Below are 24,662 nucleotides of genomic sequence, written 5' to 3' on the forward strand. Positions count from 1 at the left end.
CCCCAGCACCACTGCCGCCACTGCGGCCACATCTTCTGCAGCACGTGCTCCAGCAACGAGCTGGCCCTGCCCTCCTACCCCAGGCCCGTGCGCGTGTGCGACAGCTGCCACACCCTGCTCCTGCAGCGCTGCTCGTCCTCCGGCCACTGACCGGGTCCAGGCGCTGCCTTCCGCCTTGCCCTACATCACCGGCTTTGGTTCCGACGGAACTTCATCATTTTGCTACTGTCACTTTTCACTTTTCACAAAATTAAGCGGTTTTACAACAGTTGTACTAGTGTCGCGAGCACCCCGTTCCTCTCCCCCCCCGCACTGTCTTCCCTGCTTCAGAGTCAAGAGATTGGCCGTGTCACACCCTTGTGAATATGTCTCTAGACCTGCAATAAAAGCCTTTATTTTTCAGGCTGGTGCAGAAAATGCCGGCATCACAGGGACAGCCTCTCAGGGAGGCCTCAGAGCCACCCCCGTGTCCCCGTGTCTGGACCAGGACTACCGACCCTCAGGGAGGGGGGACCCAGGGCGCAGGCTGGGCAATGGGGGAAGTGACCTTACCCCCGTCACCAAAGCTCAGGCGTTCTCTATGCCAGGGAGTTGACACAGACGATGATAGCTTGATCTAGTGCACTCCGATGGACACACCTGTGGGAAGCACCTGCCAGGCCACTAGTTTTTACTTTTCCAAGGAGGGCCAGGACAGGTGCTGTTTGTCGGCTATGAAAACGGACTCCGCGCATGCTCACCCCCACCCGACCGGTCCGTGGTCTCGAATATCCAGGTGAAGTAACTGTCCAGACTAGCCCGTCCATCCGCGAAGCCCTCGGTGGACTCCCCTTGCTCACTGCCTAGTCCCCCGCCCCTCGGCCCCTTCATTGTCCAGTCCCTGGCCCTTTCCTTCGTGGGCTCTGATCCCGCATCTGCCGTGCCCTTACATCCGTCCTTTACGAACGGGAACCTGGGTGGCTCAGCGAGGTTAAGTCCCAGGATCTGTGGGCCCAGCTCCAAAGCCACGTTCCTTCCAGGAAGTACGTGGCAGCGAGAGTGGCTGCCAGGGGGCCTCCCCTTCTGTCACCTCCTCTGAGCAGCTTTTTACATCTCCAGGGCCCAGTTTTTCCAAAAATGCTTACATGCTGCTGCGTGGCCAACTTGGTCTAGCATTAGAGATCGGTACCTTGTTTTCAATGCACCCAATTTGGACTCCAACTTGCTGGGGAGCCTGAGGCAGGTCACTTCACCTCTGGGCCTTAGCGCTCATCTGCACACACACAAAAGGAAGCAGAATACCTGAACCTAGACCGTTTTGACAGCTCCCACCACCGCGCGGCCCTCAGTGCTCTTCCCCGTGTCATAACGGATTCTTTTCCCCACCTCCCTTCCCCACCCACAAGCAACAGATGTTCGACAGGCATTATTCACACAGGATCGCTGTGCCACTTAGCAAGTGAGGCAGAACTTCTCTCCTCACGCATCAGACATGCCCCTGAACCTGTGGAACTCTCAGGCTGTGGTCTGGCAAACCCTCCTGACCTGGGTGACAGGGGCCACGGATGGCTTAGGACAGTGCTTCTCAAGCTGACACGCACAGGTCCATTACCCAGGGACACAGCAGGGTCCCACGTTAGAACGCCCACTCCCAACAGCATCTGGACGTTCTGGTCCTGGCTAACAAGTGCCCAGCTGGTTCTCATGCAAGGTTCCAAAGCACCAGAATGGCCCAGGCCTCGCTTTGGCTTTTGCAAACGGTTCTGCACCCACTTAGCCTTCCTCCCCACATGTCTAGTTATAGTCTCTTTTCTTCCAACGGGCTTTTTCTCAACACAGACGTTCCCTACATTAAACAAGGTAGCTGAAGGACCCAGGGAAGGCACCCTCCCGGGGCCTTCTCAACACGGGTCGCTTCCGGAGTGACTCCGCTAAGATCCTAGGGGCAGGACTAGGTCTAGAACACAGCTGGAGACCAAATGCTCAGGACCTCCCCCGAAAACAATTTTCTCTAAACCAGAAGACCAGCTAGAGGGTACATGCCAAGTCTAACACTTCTGTACCCCAGCCCGACTGCACACGTGCAACAGCACTGGCCCGCAGGGTGCGTGCACCCAGTCCTGACGGAGGGCATGGAGCAGGGTAGGGTCTGCAGGGCCTTCTGTGCACATTTGTGCAATGCTGCCATCTACAGACTCTTAGATATCGGGATTCTAAGCAAACCTCATCCAAGATCAGAATCTTCAGCACAGCATGGTCACAGCGAGTGAAAATGGCTTGGGGACGATCCCTTTAAAAAGTGCTGAATGCCAGCTACTCAAGAGTTGTCTGAGTTCTACCAAGACAGGTGGATTCCAATTAACCAAATTAAACTAGTCCTTTTTGCTCAGAAATGCAATTTGGAATTCTACCTCCAAAACTCTAAGGAATGAATTCTGCCCCTAAGTGAACCTGATCTTTAGGAATCAAAGACCAAAAGACTCCCTTTGAAAGCCATTTATAAGCTAGCTCCTTCTACAAGCCCCCCGCCCCATGTCCCATGGAAGCAAAACTTCAGGGAGGCCACCAGAGTGGGAAGGGCAGCTCCTGGTGGGTACCCCCTTGCGCCTCGCCTCCGGCACTGCCTTTTCACAGCCATGCCTGCCACAGGCCTCTGGGGACATGCAGAACATGCAGAGTACTGCCACCTCTCCCTGGGTTTTGTGCAAGCGCTTAGCAAGTCAAGGGCAGTTGGGGTTAGGTCCTGTGCAGCCAGGCCAAACACGCAGCCCTTCCACAAGGGCCCCCAAAAGCTCTGTTTACCTTCAGTTGCACCGGAGGGAAGAGGAGGCTGCCGAGCCTCTCTGCCACAGCCAGAGACGTGGGCCACTGTCACCTACGCCCCAGGCAGGAAGAGAGCACCAAGAAACAGTCCACATGACACTGAAGCACAGACAAGACAAAGTGCAGTTTTTAAAAGGAAGATTTATTTGACAAGTTTCACTTAGCGCAATACACCTAAAAGGAAATCACGATACAAGGGAAGATTTAAATCAAGGCCTCAGAATTTCATACAAACACCAAGACCAAAATCCTAACGTATGGTGTTGCGTCTCAAAGTCCCCCATTAACTTAAAAAGAAAAAAAAGCTTCAACTTACGTGCCTTAGAGATTATTAAATGAAACTAGAATTAACAAACATGCCAAATGTGTTCACTTTTAATTGTAGACACAGCTCCTATATTGAGTTTTACAAAAAAGCATGTCTTTCAACATGCATCCCAACAGTGTTCAATGTAATGTGGTAGAAGAGCAACATTTAACATAATTCAACTGCTTTAACCTAAATACACTTGCTGCTTAAGTACATCCTACAATAGAACTAGAGAAAAGCTGAAAATTGTTTAACAGTTATAGTTTACTCCATTGTTACATCCTAGATGAATGTTTGTGTTCAAAAAATACTGAACCTTAAGTCTTTAAAACAATCCTGATTTCCACTTAAGAGTAAGCATCAATCACAAGCTTGTATTGCAAAACTGTTAAACTTTTTTAAAAAAACGTTGACCAAGAGTCAGTGATCAGGATCAGTTACATCCCCCATCCACCACTCATACTGGACATGCTAGACATCCCTCCCATTCCGTTCACGCCCAGAGATGCTCGGCTTCCACTACTGTAGTAGCTGCTGTTCACTGCGCCTTGGCTGCCTGCAGAGAGAGCAATGTGACAAGTCAGCAGAATCATCAGATCATCAGTCAAATAAAACAGAGCATTCCAAGAAAAAGTTTAAAAAGTATACGAGTACAAATGGCTGCTGTCCAAGTGGCGAGAAGCATGTTTGGGAAAGGGGTCTCCCGACTCCAAACAAGTCTCAATTAACCCCTTTTCTCTGCAGTACCAACTTGCCAGACTCTTGCGCTACCATTTAATTGGATGCTTCAGGATCAACATAGAAAATTAAGTTTAAAGGAAAACTAGTGTTTTTCAAAAATTGCAAAAATTACTTGTTTTTAAAGCTAAGCAAGGCATTTTAAAAAAAAATTTACCATAAACATTCACAATATGTCCATCGAATGGCATGTATGAATAGGGAGGACGGGGGCAGTCTCTTGCTTTTCCTATTCATGGTGGGCAAGAAGTGAGACGACAAAAGTTGGGACTAAAGGCAACTCACTGTGCCCAAAATGGCAGCCTCCATGGAGTTAAGTCAGAGCCATTGACTGCTATAGAAATAGTGTTATTACAACATATCAGTATTTGCTATCGGGAATTTAAATTATATTTTTTGAGAAAATATTTACCTATGCAATGTTTGATTGAAAATCACTGGAGTTTTCCTGTAAAACTTGGTCTGCAAAAGGATTTTGTAGGGTAAGACTATAATACCAAAATCACCATTCTTTAGACCAATTGAAAAAAAATAAAAATAAAAACAATCCTAGGATAAAACTGACTAGTAAATACGGTCCTAAACCCAACCACCATTCTACTATTTAAATCCTCCCTCCATCTAAAATGGATTTAATGCTACCAAAAGACAGAAAAAAAAAAAAAATCAACAGTTTAATTGTTTAATAAATGGAGGCAGATGTTTTCTGGCTCGACATTAGTCCAAGTTGCAATGACTAGTTTTAATTTATAGAACACTTCCCCCTCCCAATGATTGGTTCCAAAAATTAAACTATTAAGAACAAGTTACGTTTGGATCAAAAGCAAACATTAACCCACTTTCACCAAAAAGGAGCCTGCATATTCCCCCATCTAAAGAAACCTGCCTAAAACTTATTTCAAGTATATAAAAAAACACACTTACCATATCCACTCATGCTGCTCTGGCCGCCATAGCCGCCTCCATAACCACCACTCAGCTGCTGACTGGCTGGGCCGCCATAACTGGACTGGTTTGCTGTTAAGTTAAGAGAACATTAGGACCTTGTTCCGTATGTAATGTGGTACCTGGTGGTACCGGGCTTGTAATTCTAAATCTATGATTTTCCAGTCTTGATCTCGTATCACTATAACCCTCTGCCTCCTTCTACCTATTGCCTGTGACCAAACTACCTTTCTATCCATCGTTAAGAACTAGACAAACAATTATAAACCCGAAGGCCAACAGTATGCACGTCAGCAGGACTAAATCCACGATTCCATAAGTAGAGGCATTCTGAGAAGACCTTAGGATATTGCTTAACTGGATTTAGTGGGGTTTTCCCCCAATAATTTGAAATAGTAAGGTTATGTCATACACAGATTATCACTGAACACCTAATTATGCCCAACTAACCATGCCCAAAACTTTGACCTTGTGCTTCTAACTAGGTATTAATTTTAGAGTTCTACTTCATACTTAAGACAATTCAACTAGTTTCTGCAGTCCCCTCCCCCAAAACTACTAAAAACTAGTTATCTAAACAATTTTATTTAACTCACAATGATTTAAATAAGCCAGACACAAAATTCAAATCACAATCTCTTTGCCTAACTTAATTATGCTAAACTCCTTAAAATATAACTTAACTTACATAATCGACTTATACAAGTATAAATGTTTTGGTTTTTAAAAAAACTAACGATATTTACACAAGCCCATGCCTCCCATCATTTGGCTACCATAAGCACCACCGCTTGCTCCTGCTGTAGAATTCAAGAAGAGTTCTACATATCTGTGTTCTGAAATGAGAGAAAAGGCATACAAGGTTAGCTTAAAAAAAGACACTAAAGTGATATTTACACAAACCCATGCCTCCTAGCATTTGGCTACCGTAAGCACCACCGCTTGCTCCCGCTGTAGAATTCAAGAAGAGTTCTACATATCTGTGTTCTGAAATGAGAGAAAAAAAGGTTTGAAAGTGTTTGTTGGTGAAAGAAAAAAGATAAGCACTTTAAGTTCTTTAACAAGTAGATGTGTGAACTTCAAATACTCTTGGTAAAAAAAATTCTAGCTGCTTCTCAGCTAATTACTCTGGTTTCAACCACCAGCCTTTTGATTTAAACATTCATCCAAATTGTTCTAAGTTTGTCAATTAAGGATATACTTCAAGACCACGTTACCACAAACCCCTTTTCAATCATACTAATTTTTAAAACCCACACGCTTTCTAAACACACACCACGGAACTAACCCATTACGGGAGAACAAATTTCTCATACATCCTTACTATTTCTCTATCACAAACGGTGGTCATTCAAAAATCTGTTACAGAGACCCCAAAATACTTAAGACCACACTTACGCATATTTGCTTTGTCTTTTGACATAGCTGCCACAGCATCTTCATGAGTTGCAAACTCGACATCTGCTTCACCAGTTACTCTGCCATCAGGACCAATTTCAATATGTACTCTCACAGGATTGAGCGGTGAAAAAAACTAAATACAAGGTATTTCAGAGAACGAAGTCAAAGATCCACCATTACCAAAAAAAGCACAATTTAAACCCACTGGTTTCACTTAATTAGAATAAGAACCAAGTTTTTACTGCTATGCTGAACCAGACAACTCGTAAATTTATCCTACACTTACATTATAAATGTCATTCTCAGTAGCTCTGTAAGGTAATCCCCGCATGTGTACACAATGTCCTGTTGTGCTCTGGAAAGTAGAGCCACCATCCCCGTATCTGTGATCAGACATTCCTGAAAAACAGTAATTGAGGTCTAGATTTACAAGAGTGTAAGTATCCTTCAGCTGAGAAATTCAATTCTTACCTTACCTCTTCCAAATCTATCCGACCCAAATCCATAGCCATCATTATAGCCATTATAATCATCATAGCCTCCGTAACCTGAAAGACAGTTAAGGACAATCAACCAAATGAAAAGAGTTACAGGAGGAACAGACCTTATGACGCCTGCACAGCCTCACGTACCTCCACCATAAGCACCACGCCTCATCCGTTCAAAGCCAGCCCCCCTGCCAATGCTGTTGTACCCTCTGCCAGCTCCAGGTCTGTCATAGGGACCTGGCCGCTGCATGGCCATCAGCTTTCGTGGTGGATCATAGTGAGTTCTAACTTCAGCACGACTGCTCTTAAAGATTTCAATATACCTAAAGCATTGTTCATGAGGGGAGGGGATGGGGAGGGGAGAGAAAACATTAGTCCATTTCATACAGGTATTTAGTTACACAAGAAAACAATGTAGTCATAGCCATGAAACTGACTAATATTTAAAGCCAGATTTCTTATATTTGCATAGGCAATGACCAGAAATTCACTCAATTGTAAGATTTAATGTAAAATTTATTGAGTAAAAGTCACTCCTCTGAGGCAGAGAGCCCAACCTTAGGGGTAGAGAGGAGTACTATAAATGTCTTAGGAGGGAAAGAATTCCACTCAACTTTCAACATTTCATGTCTTAAATCCGTTGGCAGCATGTATAGCAAGTGGGCTAAAAAGCCAGCCTCCACCAACAGTCTAGCCCACACTACACATTTCCTTTCGCCAATAATACCCCAGGCCTATGCTTTTAGTAGGAATCAGCATAGGTAAGCGCATGCTTCAATGAAAAATAGTCACAAGCAAAGAGAATAAAACCTTTTGTGACAATTTCTTGAAAGCTATGCTTATTAATACATATGCAGAATATTTATACAGCAAGAAAAAGTTTGTTGCATTTCAACTTTAAAAACAAGATCAGAAAGTATCACATTTTCTTATGGTAATATTAATTTACTAGGTGGGTGTTATTACAGCTAAAGCCAGGTTTGCATTAACATTTTTTTAAAGCCATAGTCTCTCAACTCTAGTGATTAGAATTAGGAATCTTACAATATTGTCAGGGAGATCAAATTAACTGGGGACAATTTTAAAACCTAAACTTTCATCTCAATGCATTATAGGACTTTAACACAGAAAATTTGAAAATTGTGGCAAAACATCAATCAATTGGGACTAGAAAATAGATTTCTTCCTTCTAAGCAGAGAGAATATGGATTTAATTGTTTACCATAAGAAAAGTGACAAATCCAACCAACCATCCATCCCCACCTGTGCCCTATTCTTTCCTTGTGTTTCTTTAGAGCCTTTTCAGCTATTTCCTGTGAAGCAAACTGCACGAAGGCCTCCCCCGTACTCCTCCCCTGGAAGTCCACCGGCAATGTTATCCCATTTGGCACGATTTCCAACCCTTCAACCCAAGGACAAATAACCCCAGTAGGGGGGCAATATTAACATCACAAGCCCAAAAATGATTCTTCTTATAGCTTTAAATAAACCAGAATTTTAACTTTAGGTGAACGGTATGCTTTCAACAAGTAACTCTTTACATATGCATTGTAATAATATGAAGTTCCATTATTATAAAGCATAACTCAATTCTTAACACACCCCATGGCATAGTATGTAAAAGAAAAAAAACAAAAACAAAAAAAAAACAAAAACAAAAAAAAACAAAAAACACTTGAACACAGGATGCATTAAGAATTCAACAATTAACACTCTAATCTATGCAAATTAATGTTGAGAATTACAGAAGAATTTAATAAAGTTTCAAGCATTAAATACAACAGTTACTAAACTTACAACACACCTTTTACCTCATTTTATATTTCAATGTTTTAAGTTAGTGGAACTTCAACTTTTTAAAAAAATTACACATTTAAACATTTTATATACAAATTGAAACATTGCTTAAGTCATATAATTGACAAACATACAATCTAAGCTTTTCAACAAACAACTGATCTACACAGCACAATCATGCACTCTTATGCTCTAACAGTAGTATGATTCACTTCTGGAAATTCCGTCTATGAAAAATCCTTTCCGTGGATACATTCCCAAGCTTACAAAAAGGGCTTAAAGCACTTTCCTAGAAGATATGAAATTATGTTCATATTTAACGTTGACAGAAAGCATTCAATTCTCACCAATTTAGACAAAAACAATCAAAACAGACTTGATTTCAAAAATTCTGGCAAAATATTAGGACTTGATAACATATCTAAGTCAAGATTTTAATACATACTACACTGAACCATGAAAGGATTTCTTGTTCTTAATTCCACTTTATCGCATCATGAATTATAGAAGTTACTTAAAACATATTATCTAACATTCTGCTAAACATGCAATTTTATCAGCTCTTCAGCATAAAAACATTCAAATACTTTAGGCCCAAAACAATTTCAAAACACTTTCTGTATTTCAGATACTGAGACTACATTCAAACTACTCCTACATTAGACCGACTTTTAGTAAGTTTATATAATTCCCTGGCTAAACCAACCATAAAAGTGGTGTTTTTTCTTTTTCCACAGAGAATTAGACCATTAGAGACATTTCTGGGCCCATGACCCAAGGTGTCTTACCACACAGGCACTTGCCGTCAATTACAACCACCTAACTGATACTGATCTGACATTAAAGAATCTTACCTTTAACTTGGTACTTTGCTGAACAGCATTGTGAGGAAAGTAGTTAAGCTGTTGAGGACAATCCTCAAAGATCTACTCTGAAGAACTACAACTAAATATAGGCAAACTTAGCATTTTGGAAGGACTGAATTTCCACCTTTAAGATGGGCTTAAATTATTTGAAGGTCTCCAGGAAGAAGAAAACATTTAATTCATCTGCACATACTCACACCTGTTTAAGTATCTAAGCTACTGAACTTTAAGGTCTATTAAATCCCATGTTGCCAGAAGCTAGCCAGAACTCACTGCTCAGCATCAAACACAACTACATACCTGAGAAGAACTGAACAATTTCTTCCTTGCTACATCCAAAGGGGAGTCCTCTAAGCCGTACAAAGCCATCATTGGCCGTGTCAGGACTATTTGGACCAGTATGCTTCAACACCCAATCCATTTCAACGTTGTTTGACTTGAATACTGAAAGAGGTGCTTAGAATTAGTCAATTTTGGAAAGTTAGAGAACAAAGTTCAGACTTCCTGGGTCTTTAGATAATCTAGGAAGAGCTGCCATAAACTCCCTTAGATGACCATTTCCATGCGGTCAAATACCTAAAATTCAGAAGGGGTAAGATAGAGCTCTCTGTGTTTAATATTTTATTTACTGTTACTAGGGCAACATAAATCAAACCTTCAACATATCTGTGTCCCATAGTTTCTCTGTCTTTTTTCAGGGCCAATTTGACTTCATCTTCTGATTCAAGTTCAACAAAAGCCTCGCCACTCGGTCTGCCTTCTCTGGTGTAGATGAAACGAATACCTTGAGCCCCATTTTGAATTTTGCAGTCTGGAAAGAAAACAACCGTTAATACAGAATTTAAAACTAAAAAACCACCTCTGGGTGATACAGATGAAACGCCTGTGTATTCCCCTACTACTAGGCAGAACTTCTGCAAAGCCTAGAATGACCCATAGTACCAATTCCCAGGGACACTTTCTAGTACTTAAGCACTTATCTTCCCCCAAACTTTCTTATTCTCTGGACGCCTTCCCATTGCATCAAGAAAATCCAATAGTCAAAGCAATTTCTTAACAAAATTATCTCCAAGTCCTCTCCATTGAACATCCTTTGTAACCTCTCATAAACTGAGTCTGGACTCTGATTTTATGCCATTTTCTGAGTCTGGTTTCACGTTTCGGTCTGAGGCACTTGATAGTTTTACCTTACTGGCAGCCATATACAATTTCTCCTGCGAATCCAAATTGCAGGGCCAATACTCACCTAAAAGGGGATCAATGTTAGGCAAGCTAAAATGCTCCAAGTTGCACAGCTGAAGCCAAACCCAGTCTTGCTCACTGCAAGGTGGCTTCCAGTGTACTTGGTTCTCGTTTTACAGGTCGTTTTCCGTTACCAATGCTAAATTCAGATAGTAGGTCAATCCTACAAGTGTCCTTCCAAAACCTGCAAATTTCTCCCAAATATATCTGTATCAGTCTGAACTCACACTAAGACCAAGGACATTTTGGTAGGAATTACTCAGGAAACCTGCATACTGGAAAAAAATCTACATAGGCAAGTGAACTTCCCTGGGCTTCAGTGTCCTCAACTGTAAAGTGAGCCAGATCAAGAACTAGATGAGCAAGAACTCTTCACAATTACCAAATCTTCATTAGGAAAATTTTCTGAAATTAAGAAGTGACATTTTAACTTTCTGAAGTGGAAAGCCCCGCTTCAAGGACATACCGAAATTGGAAATAAACTGTTTAAGGATTTGCAAAACGTATCGTTTGCCCAGCTAACTGGACAATTTTCCCAAGATGAGCGAAATCCCATTTATCATTTCGAAAAGACAGCCGTAGAAAGACTAGTGCTTAGAGTAAATGAAGATAAAACAACCCTCCAGAGGCCGCACTGCCCCCTTCCCCCCTCTCGAGGGCTCGGAGGGCGGGCGGGGCTTTCGCAATTTCCATTGCGTAACAGCGGCCGGCCAGGCGCGAGCAGCCCAGCGGGAACGGCTTCTGCCCGCGCCCCACCAGGGGGCGCCCCGGGCCCGGCCCGCCCCGCCCTGGCACGCCCGCCTCCCGGCTCGGCCGGCCAGCCGGCCCCGACGGCGAACTCCCGCCTCCGCCTCAAACTCACCAGAAAAAAAACGCTGCACTTCGTCTGCCGAGCAAGACCAGGGCAAGCCCCGGACCTTCACCACGAATCCCTCTCCGCCTTCGGTGCCCAACATCATCGTCTCCTAGTTGGTCCTGGCGTCGAGACAGCCTGCAAGGCGGCGGACGAGCGTCAGACCCGGGAAATGATCAAATTAAACGGCCCTCCGCCCTCGAGGCGGCCGCCGGCCTGCGGGGCCCGAGGAAGAGCCGAGCCCGTGCGGACGCCCGAACCCCGGCGATTCCAACACTCAACACCCCTTCGGCCAGCACCCAGGCCCCCGAAGCCGCTCTGGACACCAGGTGCTATTGCCCCAAGCCGAGGGAGCCCTGGCCTAGCGCCAGCGTGGAGGCAAAGAAATGGCGGCGGCCGCTTCCGCTCCGCCTCCTCCGACATCTCACACAATAGAGTCGACGCGGCCTGCAGGCCTCGGCGGCCCCGCCGCTACTCGGCGAACTATTCCTGGCTCCAGGTGGCAGCCCGCACCTTGCCAGGGCCCCCCAGGCTCTACAGAGGTCTCGAGGCAAGCAATCCTCCCAAAAATGGCATCCTCGGGGGCCGCTAGGCGGCAAATACAGAGCCACAAACACTCACCTGAACACACGACTTCGGCGTGGCTGAGAAGAAATGGCCAGCAGGCGCCTGCGCAACCTAAATAAGGCCCTTTGAACAAGCTCTGCGCACGCGCAGCTAGGTGCCCGCACCGCCCCCTTGCGTCACACAGAGCTCAGACGCATGCGCAATTTCATGAGCCGGCCCCCACTCTAGCCAGCGCACTATTATGCGCATGCGTTTGGGGCTCCTTCCCCCTCCCACCTCTATAGACCCTTTGGGCTTTTTTGCGCCTGCGCCATCCCGCGTTTATTGAACTTGGAGCCTCCGCGGTTTACGATTTAGTTTCATGCGCATGCGTCTTCCTTCCAAACCGTTCAGTCGCGTTACCCGCCAGAGTGGGGGAGGGGAATGGCGGCAATCAATTCCCCGTAGGGACCGTATGTAAGGCAGTCCCGAGCTCTGGGTTGTGGTGAGGTGGCCGTGTTCCTACCCCTTCCCTAGCCTATTATCCGCGCCCCGGGCCGACCTGAAGGGACAGCCGCTCCCCTCCTTGGCGCCTCCTGTACCCCTTTTCTCTCTAGAGCCAGCCCATGACCACCTGGGTCTCTCTTGGGGGCTGCAACACCAGGAGCACGTCCGAGGCGTGTATGCCTCCACTCCCTTTACCTGCCACCGTCGGGCCTGGGGCCCGGACCCGCGCGGGGTCCCCGTGCCCGTACCTCAGTCCTGTACCCCGCTTTTGCCCTAACGAACTCGCACCCCGCGACCCCAGCTGCGGCGCCCCGGGGTAGGCGGGCCCTGAACGCCGCGGGGCGCTCGCACGAGAAGGGGTGGCCCGATGCCGCGTCCCGCTGAGCCTCGTGAGCGCCAGACTCCGCTCGTCTGAACCGGCTCAATTCTTCCAAGGCCAAGTTGTACCCATTTCCCAGGTGGAGACACTGGGAAAATGACCCCGGGTCTCCCCGTGTGCGCCTGTGGCACGAGATGAGTGAGGTTCGTGATTCCCACCAGCACTGCAGAAAACCGACCCGCCTGTCCTCTCCGGCTCCAGCCTGACGGACACAGGCCATAAACACGTTAACAATAAGGGAGCGTGGGAAAGTGAGTGCAGGCCTCTCCGAATGCAGCCGCGGAAAGATGCGGGCGCAGCGTGTCCCTGCCGAAGTGCAACGGTCTGGAGTCCGAAAACAGTTTTGACAGGGTTGGGAAAACTAGAGAAAGATACCGATGGAGTAAAGAGTAACGGTGATCCTAGATAGGATCCCAGAGGTAGGGAAGGGCCCGATCTTGAAATGCTCTTGACCTGCCATTTAGGTCTTCACAAGGGGGTTAACTCCAAGTGCAAGGGGAAGACAGTAGCGGGTCTTCAACAGGAAGCGCTAGGAGCTGTTTTTGTAAAGGAAAATTCAGTGGCTGGGAGGGAGAGAAGGACACAGAAGGAACAGGCAGGGTTAATAATGCTGCCTGCCCTCAGGTGAAAACAGAGCTAGACGAAATGGCATTTTGGCTGGAGTCACCAAGATGTGGGACTCCCAAATCTTCCAGACAGTAGGTCTATCTCTGGGTGATTCAAAAGTAAGGAGAACACTTACTGCTCTTGGATGCTCTCTCCAGGATATCACAGACACCTCCCAGAGGCTTCTTCTTCTTCTAATTTTTTGTTTTAATTGAGGTACAATTAACATTCAGAGGTGTCTTTTTAATAGGTTACAGCACTTGAGGGGCGCCTGGTGGCTCAGTCGTTGAGCGTCTGCCTTCAGCTCGGGTCGTGGTCCCAGGGTCCTGGGATCGAGCCCCGCATCGGGCTCCCTGCTCGGTGGGAAGCCTGCTTCTCCCTCCCCCACTCCTCCTGCTTGTGCTCCCTCACTCGCTGTATCTCTGTCAAATAAATAAATAAAATCCTTAAAAAAAAAAATAGGTTACAGCACTTGAGAGTTCTGGTCTTATTAAATGACCAAGGAACACTGGTTTATGATCGGATGAGGAAAAAACCCTAATCTCCTTGATAGTGCGTTAAAAAATCATGTTTTGACCTTTTAACAATATGGCCACACTCCTAAGATGTTTATTTTTCCTAATTTTTTTCTATAGTTTCCTGGGATTTTCTTCCATAATGAGAATGGGGGCACCTGGCTGGCTCAGTTGGTGGAGCATGTGAGTCTTGATCTTGGGGTTGTTGGTTCTAGCCTCACACTGGGTGTAGAGATTACTCAAAAATAAAATCCTTAAAAAACTAAATGTAATTGTACGATCATCATAGAAAAACTAGATCATCTCCTTAGGATAAATTTCTAGAAGTAAAATTATTCAACAAAAGGATCTGAGTCTTTTGAAGGCCACTAATAAAGGTTATAGCACTTCACAACCCTCTCTGTGGTGAGTGAGGGTTCCATATCCTTTGTTTTCCTGGCACTGGAAATTTCCTTTCCACTAATCTTTGCTAATGTCTTGCTGAGAAAAACCGTATCTCTAATTTGTGCATCTGTTTGATTACTAGCGAGGTAGAATAAATTTTATACAGTTATAGCCAACACCCTGTTATATAGATTGTCAGTTTGACTTCTTTCTCTCATCTTTTGGACTTTATTAAGGCTATTAAACCTTGGCCACAGCTGCCCCAAATATTTTTCTGTTTGCTTATCTTCTACTTGTTTTAATATTTATTTTTTTAAGACTTATTTATTCTAGAGATAGGGCACGAGCAAGAGGGGCAGAGAGAGTGAGAGAGGAAATCTCAAGCGGACTCTGCTGAGCAGAGCGGATGCGGGGCTCAATCTCCTGATCCTGAGATCATGACCTGAGCTGAAACCAAGAGTCAGTGGATTAACCAACTGTGCCACCCAGGCACCCCTGTTTTAATATTTAGAAAGAAGGACGTTTTTGGGCGCCTGGGTGGTTCGGTTAAGCGACTGCTTCGGTTCAGGTCATGATCCTGGAGTCCCGGGATCAAGTCCCGCATGGAGTTCCCTGCTCAGCGGGGAGCCTGCTTCTCCCTCTGACCCTCCCCCTCTCATGTTCTGTCTCTCTCTCAAATATATAAATAAAATCTTAAAAAAAAAAAACAAGGACGTTTTTAATTTTGATGAAGTCAAAGACATGGATACTTTACCTTTTTTATCTTACTTTTATCTTTTTTTTAATATGACAGTTATGTCATCTTTTTAAAAAGATTTTATTCATTTTGGGGGGGAGGGGCACAGGGAGAGAGAGAAAATCCCAAGCGACCCCACGCTGAGCCAGGAGCCCAACATGGGACTCCATCCCACAACCTGAGATCATGACCTGAGCTGAAATCAGGAGTTGGACGCTTAACCCACCGAGCTACCCAGGCGCCCCGACAATTATATAATCTTTATTGACCTTAACCAGGAACAACACACAAAGTGTGTAAAAGTTCATAACGAAAGCACTGACTTCCTCTCCATTTTCTCCCTCAAGTACTTTTTTGTCTTTACGCTTAGAAAGCCATTTCCCACAAAGAGATAAAGAATGTATTTATTCATCATCTATCTCTTTCATCAATTCTAAAATAACATTTCTTCACAGTTTAACCTCTCTAAAATAGGGACGTGTCTTAAAAACCAGTGGCATGTTATAGTTTAATTGGCAGCATTTATTTTCTTAATGGTACCTAAATGTGTCTTAAAATGGATGACATCCTGGGACGCCTGGGTGGCTCTGTCAGTTGGGTGTCTGCCTTTGGCTCAAGTCATGATCCTGGGGTCCTGGGATCAAGTCCCACTTCCGGCTCCCTGCTCAGCGGGGAGTCTGCTTGCTCATCCCCCCTGCTCATGCTCGCTCTCAAATAAATAAATAAAATATTTTTTAAAAATTGATGACATCTTATGTTTTTGTTTTGTTTTTTTTTAAGATTTTATTTATTTATTTGACAGAGAGAGACACAGTGAAAGAGGGAACACAAGCAGGGGGAGCGGGAGAGGGAGAAGCAGGCTTCCCGCCGAGCAGGGAGCCCGATGTGGGGCTCGATCCCAGAACCCTGGGACCACGACCGGAGCCAAAGCCAGACGCTTAACGACTGAGCCACCCAGGCGCCCCTTAGGTTTTGTTTTTAAAGCATTTTATTTATTTATTTATTTATTTATTTGACCGAGAGAGAGAGAAGCCCAAGCAGGGGGAGCGGCAGGCAGAGGGAGAAGCAGGCTCCCAGCTGAGCAGGGAGCCCGATGCGGGACTCGATTCCCAGGACCCCAGGATCATGACCTGACCCCAAGTCAGACGCTCAACCGTCTGAGCCACCCAGGCATTACCATAGAGCTTTACCTTAAAAAAAAAGAAAATTAAAAGAATGTTCATCGCAGCATGAAATGGCACCCCATCATCTTTACATTTTCTTTTAAAGTAATAAAAATGGTGATTTGGGGGTATAGTTTTGAAAAGCTGTTTACAATATTCGTTGAGTGAAAACCAATTCATGAAACAATAATAGTATGGCTCAGTTTTCTGAAATATGTATAATTACACACATGTGTAGAATGTGGGTGGGTGGGGGTGCCCGGGTTGCTCAGTCGGTTGAGTGTCTGCCTTCTGCTCAGGTCATGATCCCAGGCTACTGGGACCAGCCCCGCATCGGGCTCCCTGCTCAGCGGGGAAGCCTGCCTCCCCCTCTGCCACTCCCCCTGCTTGTGTTCGCTCTCTCGCTGTCTCTATCAAATAAAGTCTTAAAAAAGAAAGAGAAAAGAAAGGAAGAAAGAAAGAAAAAAGAAGAGAAAGAAAGAAGAAAGAAAAAGGAAGGAAGGAAGAAAGAATGTGTGTGTAAGGTATAATCCAAAATGCTCACAGGGACTTTAGATGGTGCGAGCATATGGGTGAGTTGACTTGTCTTGTTTTGTTTCTCGGTATTTTCCATCGTTTTAATGCTCAGCACTTATTTGTAGATGGAAAACTTCACAGTCCTCTGAGTGGTAGGACAGAACGTCAGGACAGGAGTTTCTCCCCATCCTCGGAGCACCTCAGCACCAGCGGCCTCCCGGACGCGCTCCGGGGCGGGGACCCCATTTTGGAGCTGGAGACTGAACGCCCCGGCGGCCCAATGGTTAGAGCCCGGGCCTCGGCTCCCAAGCGCATCCCGGCCCCACCGCGTGGCGAGGCCCCTGCAGCCGCGGGATCACGGTTGTGTTAAATGAGATCGCTCTTCCCACGCTCCGTGAGGGCTCGGGAACCTCTCCAGCCGCTCAGCATTCGGGTATTTGGTGCAGCAGAAACAAAGGCGGAGGCGGAGCGTCCCGGGGGAGGGGCCTGGCTCTCCCGGAGGAGTGGGGGTGCCCCGCGGACGCTGACTCGGAAACGGGATCCTAATACGCCCCCTTCGGCTCTCTCGGCGCATCTCATTTAAGGCCGAAGACCACTCATTGTGGCTGAATCCTTAAGCCAGGTGTTCAAAATGCACTGATGGTTAATGTCCTTCCTAACATTTAAAAATGTTTTATTGTGTGGGCGCCTGGGTGGCTCAGTTGGTTAAGCGACTGCCTTCCGCTCGGGCTATGATCCTGGAGTCCGGGGATCGAGTCCCGCCTCGGGCTCTCTGCTCAGCGGGGAGTCCGCTTCACCCTCTGACCCTCCCCCCTCTCGTGTGCTCTCTCTCTCTCAAATAAATAAATAAGATCTTTTAAAAAAATAAAAATGAATAAATACATAAAATCTTTAAAAAAAGATTTTTTAATGGGGTAAAATATACATAACAAAAAAGTGACCATGTTAAGCGCTTTTTTTTTAAGATTTTATTTATTTATTTATTTATTAGAGAGCAAGCGAGAGAGAAACAGCGTGAGAGGGGAGAGGGTCAGAGGGAGAAGCAAGCTCCCCGCTGCGACGGGAGCCCGACGCGGGGCTCGATCCCAGGACTCCGGGATCATGACCTGAGCCGAAGGCAGTCGCTTAACCGACTGAGCCACCCAGGCGCCCCTCATCTCTTACATTTTTTAAAAAAGATTTTATTTATTTATTTGAGAGAGAGAGCATGAGGAGGGGAGAGGGGTTGAGGGAAAAGCAGACTCCCTGCCAAGCAGGGAACCCGACATGAGACTCGATCCCAGCACCCCGAGATCATGACCTGAACTGAAGGCAGACACTTAACCACTGAGCCACCTGGGTACCCCAGTCCCTTACATTTTTGAGTCTTTGTATGTTCGTTCTCTTTTCAGAAGTTTCTTTGACCCACTGCTCCCTAGCTTCTCACATATGCATTCATTTCATACACTCATTCACCCAAAAAATGTTCCAGCGCATTCCATACACCATGCTCCAGGCTGAGCACTGGAGGCATAATCACAGGAGAAAAGATCCTTGCCCTGGAGGAGCTTGCAGTTGAGTGGGGGAGGTGAACAAAAAAATAAGTCTACAAGGAGCGCCTGGGTGCCTCAGTCGTTAAGCGTCTGCCTTCGGCTCAGGTCATGATCCCAGGGTCCTGGGATCGAGTCCCACATCGGGCTCCCTGCTCCGCGGGAAGCCTGCTTCTCCCTCTTGCTCTCCCCCCTGCTTGTGTTCCCTCTCTCGCTGTGTCTCTCTCTGTCAAATAAATAAATAAAATATTAAAAAAAAATAAGTCTACAAGTCAGTCCATGATGATAGATTCTGACACATGCTGTGCAGGACAGCAAGAGTCCCCGACGTCATTTGGGGTTAGAGCAAGTTGCTGAGAGAGTGGCACTTAAATTGGGATTTGACAGATGAGAGGGTCTGCTTAAGGGCAGAGTGATTTGGCAGAGACAACCCAGCTTTGAGCCTGAGAGTCCTGAGGCCAGACGTGGTTCAAGGCTCATGCTGCACAGCAGCATGATCCAGTTTATGTCCTCAAAGATTTGTCTTGCTGCTGGGCTGCCAATAGTTTGATAAAGGAATCCTCCTTCCTCCCCCACCCCACCTGACATTCACCACATCCTGCCTTGCACCCAGAGGCAGGCGCCCGCTGGCCCAGTCTCTGTCATCCCTCTGTCATCTGATGAGGGCAGTTGATCTCCTGTGCTATTCTCTTGTCCTTTGCTTAGTCACTCTCAACGCAGAGTGATTTTCTTTTCCCTGCTAACAGCTTTACTGAGATATAATTCACATACCACACAATTTTTTTAGTGTAGTCACAAAGTTCTGCCCCCATCACCACCTTCTAAGTTCAGAACGTTGTCCTCGCCCATGAAAAGGAACCCCTTACCCATTATCAGTCCAGAGTCATCTTTCACCCAAAACTACAAATCGGATCACGGAACTTCCCCTGCTTTGAATCGATTCTTCAGGGGTTCTCACGCCTTTCAAGTTAAGTCGTTTCTTTGACGGGACTCCTGCGTACCTCCCATCTTTGCAGGACTTCTTCACCCACTTCCCTACCCTCCAGCCCACGCTGACCTCCTTTCTGCTCTTTTCCATGGCAGGCCTTTGCACACGGGGATTCCTCTGCCCAGAGCACTCTCCCCCAGATACCGCCATCACCAGCTCCTTCTTTGGGACTCTCTCCGTCGAATTCCTCTCTTTGAACCATTCCTATTCGTCTACACCCTGTGATCATCTTGTTTGTTTACGTGATGACTCTTCCTTGGCTGCTCCCCACACTAGAATGTTGGTTCCGTCACTAGCACTGGGACAGAGTGCCTGGCCCGTAAGAGGCATCAACAAGTCAGTGTTGCAGGAGAGACAGGTTAAGAAGAGGGAGAAGGACATGTGAAGGTCAGTGCCCGGGAGTGGATGAAGGCGCCATTCGCGGAGATGAGGAGGCCTGGAGGCAGGCAGAAAGGAGTGGCCATGTCAGGAGCTCCATTTTGAACACATTCAATACGAGATGCCTCCCAGATATCCAAGGGGAGATATCATATGAACAGCTGGAGTTTTATGAGCTTAAAGCCAACAAGAGTAATCTAGGCTGGATATAAAAATCTGGATGTCACTGGATATAGATGATATTTAAAACCTTAGGGATGGATAAAGGGACTTACCCTTGAGAGTGGTATTCCATTCCAACAGCCGGCATCGCACAAGCTAAAGATTGGGTGGTTGTGTCAATGAAAGGAAAAGAAGAAAGAAAAAGGAGGGAAGGAAGGAGGAAGGAAAGGAAAGGAAAGGAAAGGCGGAAGGAAGACAGCAAAGGAGGCTGAAAATGAGTGGCCAGAGAGATGGAAGCACAGGGTTTCAGGTGGAAGAGTGTGGTCCGCAGCATCAAATTCTAGTGAGAGGACTCAGAAGATAGAGAAACAGAGACCCTGGAATTTGGCAACACGGACTTCATGGGTGCCTTTAGCAAGAGCAGATTAGGTGGAGCAGAAGGGGTGGAAAGCAGAGCACGGTGCAGAGGAGAGTAAGGGAGGGCACACTCTTCTTCGAACACAAGATAATAAATGTGTGTTGGTTTGAGCCACTGTGTTTGTGGTAATTTTGCTGCTTGCGGTTATGGCAGTAACAGGAAAACAATACAGGGTGGTATTCCAGGAAATAAAAAGGATAATTCATTTTCTTGCAAAACAAGGAGAAAAATCTTGTGATTATATCCATGGATACGCAGAAAAGCACTTGATTAAAAAAAGAAAGAAAAGGGCGCCTGGGTGGCTCGGTTGTTGGGCGTCTGCCTTCGGCTCAGGTCATGATCCCAAGGGCCTGGGATTGAGTCCTGCATCGGGCTCCCTGCTCGGCAGGAAGCCTGCTTCTCCCTCTCCCACTCCCTCTGCTTGTGTTCCTGCTCTCACTGTCTCTCTCTGTCAAATAAATAAATAAAATCTTTAAAAAAAAAAAAAGAAAGAAAGAAAAGCACTTGGTAGAATCCTCTATCTCTTCTTCATAAAGTCCTAAGCTAAAAAGGAATAGAAGAATATACTTAAATATGATAAAGACTATTTACTGGAACCCAAAATTATAAAGCAAACTAAATGGATATATCCAAGCTGTTTCTACTGAAATCTGGATCAAGACAGGAGTTCCCACTCCTCTTTAAGATTGTGTTGGAGGGTGTAGCTAGACAATGCAATTAGAACTGGCTTAAGTGATTTTTTTTTAAGTTGTTTCTGCACCCAATGTGGGGCTCAAACTCACAACCCTGAGACCAAGAATTGCGTGCTCTACCGTCGGAGCTGGCCAGGCACCTCTAGAACTGATTTAAATGAGGGGCGCCTGGGTGGCTCAGTCGTTAAGCGTCTGCCCTCAGCTCAGGTCATGATCCCAGGGTCCTGGGATCGAGGCCCGCGTCGGGCTCCCTGCTCCGCGGGAGTCTGCTTCTCCCTCTCCCACTCCCCCTGCTTGTGTTCCCTCTCTCGCTGTCTCTCTGTCAAATAACTAAATGAAATCTTTGAAAAAAAAAAAAAAAGAACTGGTTTAAGTGATTTTAAAGTTCAACTGGAAGAACAAATGCCTAAGTACATCCCAGAATTTTCAGAATGGAAGAATGGTGGTAGAGTGGGACAGGCCACGAGATAGACAAGAACTCAGAAATAGCCTGCAAATATATATGGGAAATTAATATATGGCTAAGATGGCATATCTGTTGGGTGAAAAAAAGAGGTGATTAATTCTTTTTAAAGATTTATCTATTTTAGGGAGAGCACGAGTGGGAGGGGCAGAGGGAGAGGGAGAGAAAAACTCAAGCAGGCTCCACACTAAGCTTGGAGCCGGACGCAGGACCTGATCTCACGACCCCAAGATCATGACCTGAGCTGAAACCAAGACTCAGATGCTTAACCTACTAGGCCACCCAGGAGCCCCGATGATTAATTTGATGGATGGTACTGACATTATTGGCCATGCTTATGGGGGAAAAAACCCAAAAGAATCCAACCCAGTGGTTCTCAACTAGGGGGATTTTGCTCCCATTAGACATTTGGCAATATCTGGTGACATTTTGGTTGTCACAACTGGGGTTGGTGCTATTGGCCTCTAGTGCATAGAGGCAGAGATACTGCTACTAAACATCCAACAATGCACAAGACAGCCCCCACAGCAAAGAATTATCTGTCCCCCAATGTCAATTAGGCCGTGGTTGAGAAATCAGTGTTCTAAAATAACACAAAAGTGGGCGCCTGGGTGGCTCAGATGGTTAAGCATCTGCCTTCGGCTCAGGTCATGATCCCGGGGTCCTGGAATCGAGTACCGCATCGGGCTCCTTGCTCAGCAGGGAGTCTGCTTCTCCCTCTCCCTCTGCCTCTCCCTCTGCTTGTTCTCTCTCTGTCTCTCTCACAAATGAATAAATAAAATCTTTAAAAAAATAAGAAAATTTAAATAAATAATAAAATAAAAGAACACAAAATACCTGGGGCACTTAGGTGGCTCAGTCAGTTAAGCGTCCAACTCTTGATTTCGGCTCAGGTCATGATCTCGGGGTCATGAGATCCAGCCCTGCATCAAGCCCCGCGTCAAGCCCTGCTCAGCACAGAGTCTGCTTAAGATTCTCTCTCTCCCTCTGCTCCTCCCCCTGCTTGTGCTCTCTCTCTAAAATAAATACATAAATAAAAATCTTTAAAATAACACAAAACACCAAAATACTTTTCTGATGCATTAAATATTTCATTATAAATATTTAAATAAAAAACAACATATTAGTAGAAAAAAAATAATATTTCCCTAACTTTAGGGTGGAAAAAAACCTGCTAAGTAAGTCCAGAAACCAGAAAGCCAAAAGGAAAAGATATATTTGACTGCACACAAATTTTAAATTTTCCTAAAAAAAAGATAATAAGAAAATATATAAAGCAAATGATAAGCTTAGAAAATATTTATAAAATGTGTGAAAGACCAAGAGTCAACAGCCCTAATATGCAATTATGACCTGAAACCATAAAATTCTTACAAGAAAACATAGGTGATAATTTCTTTGACATTGGCCAGAGAAACATTTTTCTAGATATGTCTCCTCAGGCAAGGGAAACAAAAGCAAAATTAAATTATTGGAACTACACCCAAATATAAAGCTTTTGCTGGGGTGCCTGGCTGGCTCAGTTGGTGGCACATGCGACTCTTCATCTCGGGGTTGTGAGATCAAGCCCCATGTTGGGTGTAGAGTTTTCTTTAAAAAAAAAAATAGGGGCGCCTGGGTGGCGCAGTCGTTGAACGTGTGCCCTCGGCTCAGGTCATGATCCTAGGGTCTTGGGATCGAACCCCACGTCGGGCTCCCTGCTGGGGGAGGGAAGTCTGCTTCTTCCTCTCCCTCTGTGGCTCCCCCTGCTTGTGCTCTCTCTATGTCTGTCTCTCTCTGTCAAATAAATAAATAAAATCTTTTAAAAAAATAAAATCTTAAAATAAATAAATAAAGATCTTAAAAAAAAAAGCTTCTGCACAGTGAGAGAAACCATCAACAAAATGATAAGGCAACCTACTGAATGGAAGAAGATATTTGCAAACGATATATCCAATAAAGGGTCAATATCCAAAATTTATAAAGAATTTATACAACCCAACACCAGTAATAATAATCATCCTCATCATCTCATCATCCAATTAAAAACTGGGCAGAGGACCTGAATAGACATTTTTCCAAAGAGGACATAAAAATGGCCAAAAGACACACGAACTCAATATCACTCATCATCAGGGAAATACAAATCAAAACCACAGTGAGCTATCACCTCACACCCGTCAGAATAAAAAGGACAAGAAATAAGTGTTGGTGAGGATGTGAAGAAAAAGGAAACCAGTGCACAGTCGGTGGGAATGCAAGCTGGTGTAGCCCCTCTGGAAGAGAGTATGCAGGTTCCTCAAAAAGTTAAAAATAGAACTGCCCTATGACCCAGTAAGTCCACTCCTTGGTATTATCCCAAGGAAAACGAAAACACTAGTTCAATAAGGTACGTGCTCCTCTATGTTTAGTGCAGCTTTATTTGCAATAGCCCAAGATATGGAAGCAACCCAGCCATCTCTCAATAGATAAATGGGTAGAGACGAGTGATGTATATATAGATATGCCTACCTACCTATTTATCTATCTATACATGATATATAGATATATATCTATATAATGGAATTTTACTCAGCTGTATGAAGTGATGAAATCTTGCCACTCGTGAACACATGGATGGACCTAAAGGGCATAACGCCAAGTGAAATAAACCAGACAGAGGAAGACAAACACCATATGATTTCACTCATACGTGGAATTTAAGAAACAAAGAAGAAACAAAGAAAAAAAGAGATGAACAAAAAAGAAAGATTTTTTTAAAGCTTTTATTTATTTATCAGAGAGATGGCACACAAGCAGGGGAGGGGCAGAGGGAGAAGCAGACTCCATGCTGAGCAGGGAGCCCAATGTAGGGTTCCATATGGGGCTCCATGTGGGACTCGATCCCAGGACCCTGGGATCATGACCTGAGCCAAAAGAAGATGCTTAACTGACTGAGCCACCCAGGTTCCCCATCAGCACAGGTCTTGATCTCAGGGTCATGACTTCAAGCCCCATGTTGGGCTCCATGCTGGGTGTGGAGCCTACTTAAAAAAAAAAAAAATGTGAAAGAAAAAGAGTCAAAAACCCTAACATGTAAGTTTTAACAGACCAGTAAGAAAACAAGACACATAAACGGCCCAAAGCTCTCACAAGTAGTCAGAGAAATGCAAATTAAAGTAGTAGAAGGGTTGGCTAAAATTAAAGAGCCATTCATATCCAAAATCCCTGATCTTCAACCCCAACTTCATGAAGTCTTGAAAACCAGATGTTTTGGCTT

At 45.3% G+C, this 24,662-nt stretch overlaps 2 protein-coding genes and 1 long non-coding RNA gene across 9 annotated transcripts in view; 2 read left to right on the forward strand and 1 right to left on the reverse strand.

The window, feature by feature from the left end:
* Positions 1 to 3,157, forward strand: part of RUFY1 (RUN and FYVE domain containing 1) — a 61,734-nt gene extending 58,577 nt beyond the window's left edge. For 2 of the 3 annotated variants that reach the window (XM_073887574.1, XM_025862692.2), the window contains 2 exons: positions 687 to 775; positions 2,788 to 3,157. In XM_073887574.1, the coding sequence (XP_073743675.1) occupies positions 687 to 775; positions 2,788 to 2,899 (201 nt within the window). In that variant the 3' untranslated portion in view covers positions 2,900 to 3,157. Of the gene's footprint in view, positions 1 to 6; positions 403 to 686; positions 776 to 2,787 lie in introns of those variants that run through there. The other variant, XM_025862691.2, reaches the window with a different exon arrangement.
* HNRNPH1 (heterogeneous nuclear ribonucleoprotein H1) lies at positions 2,924 to 12,135 on the reverse strand. 5 transcript variants are annotated; one of them, XM_025862698.2, is made up of 14 exons: positions 12,064 to 12,135; positions 11,452 to 11,580; positions 10,003 to 10,158; positions 9,648 to 9,791; positions 7,948 to 8,086; positions 6,829 to 7,007; positions 6,673 to 6,744; positions 6,483 to 6,616; positions 6,194 to 6,329; positions 5,723 to 5,782; positions 5,542 to 5,631; positions 4,775 to 4,867; positions 4,263 to 4,312; positions 2,924 to 3,668 (listed from the first exon to the last, which is right to left on the reverse strand). In XM_025862698.2, the coding sequence occupies exons 2-13, from the start codon at positions 11,546 to 11,548 to the stop codon at positions 4,263 to 4,265; spliced, it is 1,350 nt and encodes a 449-aa protein (XP_025718483.1). In that variant the 5' UTR covers positions 11,549 to 11,580; positions 12,064 to 12,135; the 3' UTR covers positions 2,924 to 3,668. The 5 variants fall into 5 exon arrangements, with proteins under 5 accessions (XP_025718483.1, XP_025718479.1, XP_025718485.1 ...); XM_025862694.2 differs by lacking the exon at positions 4,263 to 4,312; XM_025862700.2 differs by lacking the exon at positions 5,542 to 5,631 and having other exon boundaries at positions 5,693 to 5,782.
* Positions 12,136 to 16,712: 4,577 nt separating this feature from the next.
* On the forward strand, positions 16,713 to 17,627 carry LOC141371618 (uncharacterized). The gene is made up of 2 exons (XR_012376707.1): positions 16,713 to 16,802; positions 16,920 to 17,627. It is a non-coding gene; the product is annotated as an uncharacterized lncRNA (long non-coding RNA).
* The last annotated feature ends 7,035 nt before the right edge of the window (positions 17,628 to 24,662 follow it).

Source organism: Callorhinus ursinus, unplaced genomic scaffold (assembly GCF_003265705.2).
Source record: "Callorhinus ursinus isolate GAN/ISIS: 27379988/994484 unplaced genomic scaffold, GSC_fseal_2.0 scaffold81, whole genome shotgun sequence".
In the NCBI taxonomy this organism is placed as follows: Eukaryota; Metazoa; Chordata; class Mammalia; order Carnivora; family Otariidae; genus Callorhinus; species Callorhinus ursinus.

Excerpts from the sequence above, each read along its gene's own strand:
- HNRNPH1 (XM_025862694.2), bottom strand. The coding sequence starts at position 11,548 with ATGATGTTGGGCACCGAAGGCGGAGAGGGATTCGTGGTGAAGGTCCGG. Across the intron at positions 8,087-9,647 it reads AATTGTTCAGTTCTTCTCAG|GGTTGGAAATCGTGCCAAAT; the intron begins GTATGTAGTTGT and ends CTTGGGTTGAAG. Across the intron at positions 4,868-5,541 it reads GATGGGAGGCATGGGCTTGT|CAAACCAGTCCAGTTATGGC; the intron begins GTAAATATCGTT and ends TTAACTTAACAG.